A 13,321-nucleotide genomic window follows, 5' to 3' on the forward strand; every position below is an offset into this window, starting at 1 on the left:
CTCTAGGCCACTTTCTTAGTCAAATAAGTATTAACGGATTTTCATAAGGTTAATAAACAAAGAGTAAAGGTATTGTTGCCATTGATGCCTTCTGCTAGCCCTGGCTGAGAAATGGGATCCAGAGGGCATAGGACAGGGATGAAAAGTTTTAAGAGGAGAGATAGTGAGAAGGGAAAGTTTGGGGTGCACGTGGAGGGCAAGCTTAATGGGGGAAAAGCAACACAGAAAGGGAATAAACACCCTTGAAACCAAACTCAACAAATTAATGGTGTGTCACTGCCCAGAGTGGGTCTGGTTTTCTGGATGTACAAGGACCCAGTCACATTGGCCAGCAACCATGTCCTAATGAGTGTAGGGTGCCAGAAGGGCACTGGGCAGAACCAACAGCCCCTTCCCACATCCTGACTCTTGTTTACCTTACAGTGTTGGGAAACTCTCATTGGCCAGGAAATCTACCGGCTCCTTCTGATGGATTTTGTATTCTCTTTAGCTGATTCCTTACTGGGGGAATTCCTGAGGAGGTAAATATTTATCAGCCTTGAGTCATTAGTACCTGATGTTGGAACCAGAGCCAGAGTCTTGGCTGAGCCAGAAGTATGGGTATCCCTTACGCTTACTATAGTTAGCACATAAGCATCCCTTATTTATTTCAAGTATGCACTGTGACAAGTCTGCCTGTTGTTCTTTGGGACGTTGCTTGCTTCTGAAATTAACCAAAATTTCACTTTGATCTGACAGTCCTGTTGTGCAAGTTCATTCAGCTAACCCTTTACAAACTTCTCTTGAGATAAAGACATTACTGGATGCAAACATAGAAAGTGAAAGTCTTTGAGAACTTTCCACCACAGATCATTTTAATTGTAGTGTATATTCTTCCAGATTTTTCTGTGCACATATTGCTTTGTGTGTGTGACTGTATTATATAGTTTCAAAGATAAAAATTGGGTCCTGCTGAAAATCATTGTGGACTTTGCCCTTATTCTTTTTAACATTATGCTGTGGCATCTTTCTATGACAACACCTATAGATTTATCTCATGATCCATTTAATTGACTTTGATTCATGTGCTAATTGTGATTTTAGACACCAGGTGTACAGAACTGAGGCAGTGTTGTCATTGGCCCATGTATAGTCCTCTTCTATTGATCTGTTCATTTATGTGTTAATAATATGATGAGCATCTCATTCCTTATAGACATGTACATATTTCTGTAAGCTGCCCCAGTGATAAGATAGCATAACACAATAATGATTCTTTCCTCAGGGGGTAGGTTGCGTGCCCTATTTCTACACTCAGTCTGCCCAAACTCACTTTTATTACAGCCTCTGTCCAAGGTCTAGATGTAGAGGTTAGGAGGTTTTTTGTTTTGTTTTTGTATCTTTGATGGCATTTTTTTCTTTTTATTATTAGCATCCTCTCTGTCTCAAGTTTCCTCAGGATAAATGGAGATCTTGGTTTCCTCTTGTGGATTTAGAAAATGGGGAAACCCTATTAATCTGATAACAGTAACCAAACATGGAAAACTTTTCCATTTAGGGGGGTTAGGAAATGCTGAGTTACCTGGTCCTGAAAAAACAGGTTTAACAAGCAAAGAGTGATAATAGGTAGGATAATTTTAATAATTATCTCATTTATATAATATCTATTGTTAACTTATAGTTAACTATCTATTTAAATAATATATGGGATAACTTAAATAATGGTCTCTAGAATTTAAAAAAAAATCTTTATTTATTTTGGGAGAGAGAATCCGCACGCAACCAGGGAAGGGGCAGGGAGAGAGAGAGAGAGAGAGAGAGAGAGAGAGAATGAGAATCCCAAGCAGGCTCTGCACTGTCAGCACAGACATCGACACCAGGCTCTTACTCACGAACTGTGAGATCATGATGTGAGCCGAAATCAAGAGTCAAACGTTCAACCAACTGAGCCACCCAGGCGGCCCTAGAATTTTGTAAACCACTTCAGCAGTACCTCTGCTCGAATGCATTGTGATAGTTCCATTTTCCCTCCATTCCTTCAATTCTTTCTTCAAAAATACACTTACACTTGGAACTTTTCAAAAATTTGCAAAAGAACTTATGACTTTATTCCAAACTGGTGATGCTCTACTTTGTTGATTGTGGGGAATCTTCTGAAGGAGAGGGTTGATGGTTGGGGCACTAAACTCAGCGATGTTTTCACAGACTCATTGGAATGCAGTTTCCAACGAGCCTTGGTTTACAGGAGTTTGACATCGCCAGGAACGTCCTAGAACTGATCTATGCACAAACTCTGGTGTGGTAAGTTTTGAGAATCTTCAGACTGACTCAGAAATATTTTCTAAGTGGGGATATTGTGGCTGTTTGTCACCCTTATGAGCACCTTTTAAAAATTGTGGTAGGAATATACATAATATAATATTTATCATCTTAACTATTTTTAAATGTATGGTTCAGCAGTGTTGAATACATTCACATAGCTGTGCCACAGGTCTCCAGAACTCTTTTCATCTTGCAAAACTGAAACACCATACCCATTAAACAAGAACTCCCCATTTCCTCCTTCCCCTACCCCGCTAGCAACCAGCATTCCATTTTCTGTCTTTCGGAGTTTGACTACTCTAGATACTTTATGTAAGTGGAATCACACACAATTTATCTTTTTGTGATTGGCTTATTTCATTTAGCATAATGTTCTTCAGGTTCATGCATATTGTAGCATGTATCAGCACTTCCTTCCTTTGTAAGGCTGAATAATATTCTGCTGTATGGATATACCACATGTTTATCCATTCACCCATGGGTGGACATTTGGGTTGCTTCTACCTCTTGGTTATTGTGAATAATGCAGCTATGATTATGGGTGTGCAAATATCTCTCTGAGACCCTGCTTTCAATTCTTTTTTTTTTTTACGCTTATTTTTTAGAGACAGAGACAGAGTGCCAGTGGGGAAGGGGCAGAGAGAGAGGGAGACACAGAATCCAAAGCAGGCTCCAGGCTGTGAGCTGTCAGCACAGATCCCAACGTGGGGCTCGAACTCGTAAACCACAAGATCATGACCTAAGCCAAAGTCAGATGTTTAACTGACTGAGCCACCCAGGCGCCCCTCAGTTCTTTTGGATATATACCCAGAAGTAGAATTGCTGGATTATATTGTACTTATGAGCACTCTTAAGTTTTTTGTTTTTTAATAAATGATGTGCATAAATCAGCTGATGTGGTAATAACAATATGGCTCCATTTATTGAGTGCTTACTTTGGCCAGGTTTTTGAGCCCTAGAAACCAAGCCCTCATACTATTGACCATTAATGAAGGTTCCAAAGGGAAATGTTAGCAGCAAGGGGGAAGAAGTTGCAATCAGAGATGGCCATTGTAATAATGGGTCTTTATGGTTTGTGTTAATAAATTGCAAATAAGCACAATTGAAAACACATGTATCTTTTCTTTTCTCCATGGAAATTATAGATTTAACCTCTGTGGGTTTTAGGAGAATGTTGCCTTTGATGATGAGCTTTAAAAGAAGATAACAGGGGCTCCTTGGTGGCTCAGTCAGTTGGGCGGCCGACTTCTGCTCAGGTTATGATCTCACAATCTGTGAGTTCGAGCCCTGCATCGGCTCTGTGCTGACAGCTCAGAGCCTGTTTCAGATTCTGTGTCTCCCTCTTTCTGACCCTCCCCTGTTCATGCTCTGTCTCTCCCTGTCTCAAAAATAAATAAAAGGTTAAAAAAATTTTTTTTTAAATAAAAGAAGATAACAGGGTGACAGAAAGGCAATGTATGTTAGGGACAGTGGTAGAGATGAGGTGAGGTAAGTGTGTCCCAAACTTCAGCCTTTTGCACACCAGCCTGCCTATTTTTTGGCTTATCTATATATCACCGGTACTGGTTTTTACTTAGTATTATCTTTTATATAGTTTGCCTTTTTAAAAATGTTTTATTTTTTATTTTTTTTAATGGTTATTTATTTATTTTTGAGGGAGAGAGGTAGAGAGCACACAGGGGAGGAGCGGAGAGAGAGGAAGAATCCCATGCAGGCTCCATGCTGTCGGCACAGAGCCTGGTGTGGGGCCCGAACCCATAAACTGTGCGATCATAACCTGAGCTGAAATTAAGAGTTAGATGCTTAACTGACCGAGCCACCCAGGTGCCCCTAAATACATTTTTAAAGGAGTCTTTATTTTACCACCAGAATGGAAAATCAGAGTCATTTGAGAGAGACTGCAAGTAACTTAAAAAATAAAACAAAACCCAGAGCACCTGGGTGGCTCAGTTGGTAGAGCATCTGACTCTTGATCTTTCTTGATCTTGGGGTCGTGAGTTTGAGGCCCATCGTGGGTGTAGAGATTACTTAAAGAAAAATGTTGGGGCACCTGGGTGGCTCAGTCGGTTAAGCGTCCGACTTCGGCTCAGGTCATGGTCTTGCAGTTCGTGAGTCCGAGCTCTGCTCGTGAGTTCGAGCCCTGCATCAGGCTCTGTGCTGACAGCTCAGAGCCTGGAGCTGCTTCGGATTCTGTGTCTCCCTCTCTCTCTGCCCTTCCCCTGTTCATGCTCTCTCTCTGTCTCAAAAATAAATAAAAAACATAAAAAAAATTGTTAAAAAAAAGAAAAATGTCAGTCACTTTAGAAAAATAAAATAAGGGGCACCTGGGTGGCTCAGTTGGTTGAGCCTCTGACTCTTGGTTTCAGCTCAGGTCGTGATCTCATGGTTCCAAAGGTTCAGTCCCGCATGGGGCTTTGCTCTGGCAGCATCATGGAGCCTGCTGGGGATTCTCTCTCTCTCTCTCTCTGTCCCTTCCCCACTCAAGCTGTCTCTGTCTCTCTCAAAATAAATAAATAAACTTTAAAAAAATAAGAAAAATAAAATAAAATAAAACCAAGCCAATCACCAACAGTCATTAAATTCTAGCTGGATGCTCCCATCTGCCAAGGCTCTCAGTTTAAAGCTTTACCTCCCCCCTCCCACCTTTCTTTTGGGAACAAAGGGAGGTTGGCAAGTGTTAGGACCACCAAAGTGAGATTTTCTTCTCTCGGCACTCAGGAGCATTGGGGAGAATTGAGAGAGAATGCCCTTCCCATCTGTAACTCAGTGCAGTTTAATGCCTCTCCCTGCGGGACCTCAGACCTTCTTGAATGCCATGGAGGAAGCAGGGGGACATGTCCCGCATTCGGGACACATAGGTTAGGGCTTGCTGAAGACCATTTGGTGGTGTGTGGGTTGTGCTTTCTGCAAACTCTCTTTTCCAAAGCTGGAAAGGGAGCAGCCGGGTATACTGGGTGTGGTGGGAACCCTCCTGGTCTACAGCCATAGAGCACACTCCCTCTGTATTAGTCTGCTAGAGCGTCTGTAACAAATATCACAGACTGGGTGGCTGAAACAACAGAAATTTATTTTCTCACAGTTCTGGTGGCTAGAGGTCCAAGATCAAGGTGTTCGTAGTTGGTTTCTTCTGAGACCTCTGTCCTCGGCCTGTGGGATGGCACCTGCTTCCACAGTCTTCACATGGTCCCTCTGTGTGTATCTGGGTCCTAATCTCTTCTTTTAAGGACACCAGTTATATTGCATTAGGGCCCACCCTAGGGACCTCCTTTTACTTTAATTACCTCTTTAAAGGCCCCTTCTCCAAATAGTCACATTCTGCGGTACTAGGGGTACTAGGACTCCAACATACGCATTTTGGAGAAGCACAGTTCAGTCCGTAACACCCTCTTTCCCTTCCCTCCACACCCCCCGTACCTGCTCTCCCCCCACCACATTCTCCGTCTTCATGTTTCCCCTGACTTTTGACACTCACCCTTTTTCCCTCATAGGATTGGAACCTTCTTCTGCCCTCTGCTGCCCTTTATCCAAATGATTACTCTTTTCATCATGTTTTATGTCAAAAACGTGAGTCAGCCTGAAGGTGGAACCAATTAGCTTCTCCCAGTCCCATGTGGCCCCGTGGTTGGAACTGAGTCGGGGGGCAGTGGGGAGGGGTGCTGGGAAGGGTTATCGGGAAGCCATTGCCTGGCTGGGGTCCCTCTGGCCTGTCCCTCTGGCCACAGATGGGAGGTGTCTGCTTCTCTCTCTTCAGATCAGCCTGAGGATGAATTTCCAGCCTCCGAGCAAAGCCTGGCGAGCCTCACAGATGATGACTTTCTTCATCTTCTTGCTCTTTTTCCCATCCTTCACCGGGGTCCTGTGCACCCTGGCCATCACCATCTGGAGGTAGGAAACCGTGGCTTGTGGAGAGGTCTTAGAGATGGGGTGAGTGAGTGTTTTAAAATGTAGGTTTTGGGACACCTGGGTGGCTCAGTTGGTAGAACATCAGACTCTTGATCTCAGGGTCATGAGTTCAAGCCCCACATTGGGTGTGTAGCCTACTTTAAAATAAATAAGTAAAATGTAGGTTTTATTATTATTAAGGTTTGGTGAGGCCAGCAGATCAGGAGATGAATGTCATTGGAAAGATGATTTATTTTACTCAGATCCCAGTAGAAGTGGTAGTGGGGGTGGGGATGCCACACCACAGGGGGCCACATGAGGGAATCCCAGGGTTGGTCAGGACACAGCGGGAGTGAGGAGAAAGTGTGGGCAAGAACCTTTATTGTGGTTGGGGCACCTGGATGGCTCCTTTGGTTAAGCGTCTGACTTCAGCTCAGGTCATGATCTCTCATTTTGTGAGTTTGAGCCCCCTGTGGGGCTCTGTGCTGACAGCTCAGAGCCTGGAGCCTTCTTTGGATTCTGTGACTCCTCCTGTCTCTGCCCCTCCCATGCTCATGCTCTGTCTCTCAATAATAAATAAACACTAAAAAAAAATTAAAAAAAAAAAAAAAAAGAACCTTTATTGTGGTTTCCCTGGGAAGGAAAGGGCGAGGGAGGATAGGCAGGTTTAGGATTGGCTTGTTTGAACAATTTCAGTGTCTTTGGGGGCTGTCTGGATTTATCTGGTTACCTGGCCCTGTGGGGATCAGGGCAGGGGGAGAGTGACCCTGAGTGTGAGAGCCTGATGGAGGAGGTGGAGGGTGGGGTGTGGGCTCTGGGTTGGTTGTTTTGCATGGAAAGACATACCATGTAGGGGAGCTCCCGGGAGGGGCTATCTCTCCAGGGTCTGTAAGGCCCCAGATGTCAAAACATCAGAGTAAGAAGACGTGCTTAATACAATATTGAACCCAAGTCCCCTTGGTAACCAACAGACACAACAGCCAAAGGAGCGAATGTGTCTTAGTTTGGTCATCACCCACCAGGTGATGGCAGGGCTTCCTCACTTCCTAGAGGCCTGCAGTTTCCCAGAATGGGGACTAAACTTGCACTAAATGAACCGAAATGCCCTGTCTGAGCTGGTTCCCTCCTCGCTCTCCAACCTCACCCCACGTTGGCTCCACCCTTCCTTCATCCTCATGACTCTTGCTCCATTCCTGGGACCCTGTGAGCCTCTCCCAACACAAGGTGGAGTCCTGTGTGTGTTCTCCCCACTCCCTCTGCCTGGCGGCCTTCTGTCCCCCACTCTGGGTCTCAGCTCAGAAGTCATCCATCCTCAAGATCTAACCTTCATGACCATGCTTGCCTACTGTCTTTCCCACCTCTTCTCCCTCTAGGGGCACTTTCTTTTCTTCACTCCACCGTTCACAGTCAGAAATGCCTTCGCTTGAATCTTTGTTTAATCATTAGCTCATTAGTTGTCCATTTTTCTTACTAAAATGTAAACCTGGGAGGAGAGAGACCATGTCTGTCTTGTTGCTATGGAATCCCCAAGGGCTTAGTATCTAGCACAGCACTTGGAACAGGTGAAATAAGCTTTTATAGAATGAATGGATGAAGCAAACAAACAAAAGAGTTGATTTTTTTTAAGTTTATTTATTTTGAGAGAGAGCAAGTAGGGGGAAGGTCAGAGAGAGAGAGAGAGAGAGAGAATCCCAGGCAGACTGTCAGTGCAGAGCCTGATGTGGGGCTTGAACTCACGAACCGTGAGATCATGACCTGAGCCAAAGTTGGACACTTAACCGACTGAACCACGCAGGTGCCCCAGGAGTTGATTTTTAGGATACAGATGGAACTAGAACCATCAGGAACTCAAGTGGCTTCAGGGCAGGCTACTCTGTTTTATGATGTCTTTGCTTCTCTCTTTTCTCTCTCTTCCTAACCAGTTCTTAGTTTCCTGCTAGTTTCTGCTAATTCATAACAACTGACTGCATGTGGCCCTCATTGCCACAACCTCACCTTCCATAGATTGCAGGGTCCCTTCTTCATATGTCTTAGTTCAAGTTCCCAAGAAAAAGAATCTGATCACCCAGTTCATTTCTTCACGCCAGGATACCACAAAGTTCACTGCCACTCTTGGGATCGGCTACCATTAGATCAGATGATATAACCCTGTCTGGGAGCTGAGGCTCAGTGGGGTCACATGGGCAAAACATACCTGTTGAGGCCGTGAGGGAGAGAGCTTCCTTGGGAGGGAGGGTATGGGTACATCAGGCAGGCATTGCTGGTTCCAGGTCCAGAACCCAGAAAGGACAGTTTGGTTTTAGAACAAGCTATACCAGAGTCTCACGGTACAGATGTTTTCCTGTCTCCCGTTTTACCAGATTGAAACCTTCAGCTGATTGTGGCCCATTTCGAGGTCTGCCCTTCTTCATTCACTCCATCTACAGCTGGATCGATACCCTGAGTAAAAGGTCCGGCTACCTGTGGGTTGTTTGGATCTACCAGAACCTCATCGGAAGCGTGCACTTCTTTTTCATCCTCACCCTCATTGTGTTGTAAGTGGAGTGCTTTGGGAAACTGGTGGAGAAAACGTGTCATTAACAGGACACATGGATAGTCTGGGGATTGTTTCCCAGGAGAGCAAACGGCTACAGTGTAGCTCAGTGTTCTGGATGCTCCTGACTTTGCCCTTGAATTTTTTTTTTTTTAACCTTTATTTATTTTTGAGACAGAGAGAGACAGAGCATGAACGGGGGAGGGTCAGAGAGAAGGAGACACAGAATCTGAAACAGGCTCCAGGCTCTGAGCTGTCAGCACAGAGCCCGACGCGAGGCTCGAACTCACGGACCGCAAGATCATGACCTGAGCCGAAGTCGGACGCTCAACCGACTGAGCCACCCAGGCGCCCCATGCCCTTGAATTTTTAAGAGTTGCTTATTATCATCTTGTCCCAGGTGTTTTCATTTTTTGTTTTTTGTGAGCTTTTTTTTTTTTTGCCTGTTTTATGAAGAAAGCAATACCTGCTGTGTCCCCTTTTAAGAAATAGCATGAAAACAAAATGAAAATTTGGATTTGAGAATGCTTAGGAAAATTATATGTGTGATGCTTTCTAAGATTGGCATTATGTTCAAATGGGTTGGGCATTGTTCATATGTGTGATAGCGTTCTTTTGTTTTCAAATAAAAACAATTATTTCTGGCCCCACCGCCAGGGGTGGGTGCCAGATGCCTGAGGTGGAGGGGACTCCACGGTACTCTTTGGCTTTCTGTCTTTTACTCCTCTGCACCTGAAAAGATGCTGGAGTCATACATGTGACTCTAATTTTGATGAGCTATGTGAATTGCTACATCAAGAATTTAAAGCCATCAGATCTACAGGTTTCAGTATGGGGTGGAGATGTGGTTCTCAGCAGGCTCGAGTTAAAGGTAGATGTGCTGGATATACTGGAACAGGAATTGAAATTACCATTCACTTTTCTTTTTCTTTTTTTTTTTAATGTTTATTTTTGGGAGAGAAACAGAGTATGAGTCAGGGAGGGGCAGAGAGGGAGACAGTCTGAAGCAGGCTCCAGGCTCTGAGCTGTCAGCACAGGGCCCGACGTGGGGCTCAAACTCAGGAGCCGCGAAATCATGACCTGAGTTGAAGTCAGATGCTTAACTGACTGAGCCACCCAGGCACCCCTAAACCATCCTATTTTAAGAAGATACTTTGAGTTTCATATTACCCACTGGGCACATCTTTTTTTCCTTTTATGAAATTTTTTATTCCAAGCCTTTATTATCCAATTTAACTGATATAGTTTCTGGAGGTAAGTATATTCCATATGAGAATTTATGCTATATTCATTCTGTATTCTTGTGGGAATTTATTTTGTAAACTTAAAATACATGGGAGATTGATTTAGAAGTCTGTGAGATGGTTATATTACAGCCAAGTTTTATTTTACATTTATATTTGGCAATACTTGAATGATTCTTAATCATCATCTCTTCCTGGAATTTAATTTTTGTGTTTTTTTTATTAAAAAAATTTTTGTTAACGTTTATTTATTATTGAGAAACAGAGAGACACAGAGTATGAGCAGGGGAAGGGCCAAGAGATGGAGAGACACAGAATCCAAAGCAGCCTCCAGGCTCTGAGCTGTCAGCACAGAGCCCGACACAGGGCTCGAACTCACAAACTGTGAGATCATGACCTGAGCCGAAGTCGGACGTTTAACCAACTGGGCCACCCAGGCGCCCCTGGAATTTAATTTTTGAAGACAGGTCTGGATGTAGTTATACTACCAATGGAGTGCTCCATATTAAATAGAAAGAAAATAGGGGTGCGTGGATGGCTCAGTCGGTTGAACGTCTGGCTCTTGATTTCAGCTCAGGTCATGATCCCAGGGTCATGGGATGGGGCCGGCATTGGGCTTGGCACGGACATGTGGAACCTGCTTGGGATTCTCTCTCTCTGCCCCTCCTCCAAGTGTTCTCTCTCTCTCAAAATAAAAACATAAACATAAAAAAAAAATACTATTGTCTGGCCCTATGCCCAGAGATGCTAGTTAATTAATCTGAGGACAGGCCATGGAATGAGTCTTTTTTCCATCTTTCATGTGATTCCATGTGCAGCCAGGTTGCTCGGATGTATTGAACCTGTAATTCATCCAGACACAACTTTTCAGGAAAACTGTTGGGACAAAATCCACTTGCAAGAGAATATCTCAGTTCCTTTGAGACCAGTTGGAATTTGGGGCCTGCAAAATATTGGCACAAGTGTCTGTCATTCTTTCTTTTCTTCTCCAGAATCATCACCTATCTTTACTGGCAGATCACAGAGGGAAGGAAGATTATGATCAGATTGCTCCATGAACAGATTATTAATGTAAGTTCCGTTAGCTCCTCTGGTATCCTCCTCCCACTTTTCTTTTTTTTTATATATATATATTTTTAAGGTTTATTCAGTTTTCAGAGACAGAGAGAGACAAAGCTGTGCGCGGGGAAGGGGCAGAGAGAGAGAGAGGGAGACACAGAATCCGAAGCAGGCTCCAGGCTCTGAGCCATCAGTACAGAGCCCGACGCGGGGCTCGAACTCACAAACCGTGAGATCGTGACCTGAGCCGAAGTTTGACGCTCAACCGACTGAGCCACCCGGGCGCCCCATCCTCCCACTTTTCTGTAAACATTTTAGGATGCAAACTTGCAGTTATACTCCAAAAGAGAATAGTACAACGAACTTACATCTTCCCCCCCACCCAGCACCAACTACCATCAACATTTGTATACTCTTGGGGGCACCTGGGTGGCTCAGTTGGTTGAGAGTCTGACTTTTGATTTCAGTTCAGTTCATGATCTCACAGTTTGAGAGATTGAGCCCCAAGTTGGGCTTTGCACTGACAGCACAGAGCCTGCTTAGGATTCTCTCTGTCTCTCTCTCCCTCTCTCTGTCCCCCTCCTGCTCATGCACACACTCTCTCTCATAAATAAATAAATAAGCTTAAATTTTTTTTTGTATATTCTTATTTTATCTACACTAACCCTTCACTGCAAATATCTGGATTGTTTTAAAGCAAATCCTAGACTTTATATCTGTAAAAATTTCTTTTTTTTTTTTTTTTTTTTTAATTTTTTTTTTCAACGTTTATTTTATTTTTGGGACAGAGAGAGACAGAGCATGAACGGGGGAGGGACAGAGAGAGAGGGAGACACAGAATCGGAAACAGGCTCCAGGCTCCGAGCCATCAGCCCAGAGCCTGACGCGGGGCTCGAACTCACGGACCGTGAGATCGTGACCTGGCTGAAGTCGGATGCTTTAACCGACTGCGCCACCCAGGCGCCCCTATATCTGTAAAAATTTCTATGTGTCTGAGAGAGATTAAAAAAAAACATAACCATAATACCCTCATCATACCTAAAAGAAAACTTGATAATTCCTTATTATCGTCTCACATGCAATCAAAGGTGAAATTGCCCCATTGGTCCCATGAAGTGTCTTTTTACAGTCGAGTTGTTCGAATCAGGGTCTGGGAAAGTGCCACATGTTGCATTTGGTCCATATGTCTGTTGTTTCCTTTAATCTATAATTGTTCACCCCTCCCTTCTTCTTTGCCATTTATCGTTGAAGAAAACAGGTCCTTTGTCTTGTAGTAGTTCTCACATTCTGGATATATCTGATTTGCAGCCTTGTGGTGGTATTTAGTACGCTTCTTTTTATTTCCTGTACCCTGGCAATGAGATTTAAAAACCCAACTAAATCCATTTCAGTGTTTTAGCCAGAACACTTCATAGATGATGCTATGCAGTTCTTATGGTATCCCCTTGAGACATAAAATGTCTACATGTCTCTTTTTGTGTGATGTGAAAAGTGATCAGTGGGTCCATGCTTTGTTAGCCTGACCCATCCATCAGAAAGCTCCCCACTCTCCTTTCACCTGATGGATTTTGCAGCCTTTGAGGAGTATTGCCTAGAAGACCCACTGATTTTGTTAGAAATGACAGAACAGTAGTACTCTAATCCTACAATTTCTTTTGCATTTATTAGCTAGAATTTTTCTATGAAAAAAAGAATTTTTGCTTATCAACTATTTGATTACCTTGAAATATAGTTTATAGAGGAAAGAGAAATGCATGATTTTTCCCCCTTCATTGACCAGTTTTTGAAATGCTGAGTTGATACCCTAGGGTATTCATTTCCTAAGGCCTGCCATGGCAAATAACCCCGAACTTGGTGGCTTAAAATAACAGAAAATTGTTACCTCATAGTTCTGGAGGCCAAAAGTCCAAAATCAAGGTGTCAGGAAGGTTGGTACCTTCTGGAGCTCTGAGAATCTGTTCCATGCCTCTCCTAGCTTATTCTGGTGGCCACTGGCTAACCTGGCTGTTCCTTGGCTTAGGGCTTCATAACTCCCATTCCTACCTCCATCTTCACAAATTCTTTTTCTCTGTGTGCCTGTTTCTCCTTCTCTTCTAAGGACTTATCATTGAATTTAGGGTTCATCCTCATTCAGAGTGATCTCATCTGACAATCTTTAATTATGTCTGCAAAGACCTTATTTCCAACAAGGCCATATTCGCAGGTACTGGGGTTGTTTTAACTTGGACAAATATTTTTACAAAGGAGACACTATTCAACCAACTACTCCTAGCAACCCCAAAATGTGACCAGTGAGGATTTT

The 13,321-nt window shown here is 43.6% G+C and overlaps 1 protein-coding gene across 2 annotated transcripts in view; it reads left to right on the forward strand.

The window, feature by feature from the left end:
- Positions 1–13,321, forward strand: part of TMC5 (transmembrane channel like 5) — a 50,153-nt gene that overhangs the window by 30,597 nt on the left and 6,235 nt on the right. For both annotated transcript variants that reach the window (XM_049638337.1, XM_049638338.1), the window contains 6 exons: positions 424–521; positions 2,185–2,280; positions 5,790–5,865; positions 6,053–6,186; positions 8,544–8,717; positions 10,953–11,031. In XM_049638337.1, coding sequence (XP_049494294.1) covers positions 424–521; positions 2,185–2,280; positions 5,790–5,865; positions 6,053–6,186; positions 8,544–8,717; positions 10,953–11,031 — 657 coding nt within the window. The remainder of the gene's footprint in view (positions 1–423; positions 522–2,184; positions 2,281–5,789; positions 5,866–6,052; positions 6,187–8,543; positions 8,718–10,952; positions 11,032–13,321) is intronic.

This window comes from Panthera uncia, chromosome E3, assembly GCF_023721935.1.
Source record: "Panthera uncia isolate 11264 chromosome E3, Puncia_PCG_1.0, whole genome shotgun sequence".
Lineage (NCBI taxonomy): Eukaryota > Metazoa > Chordata > Mammalia > Carnivora > Felidae > Panthera > Panthera uncia.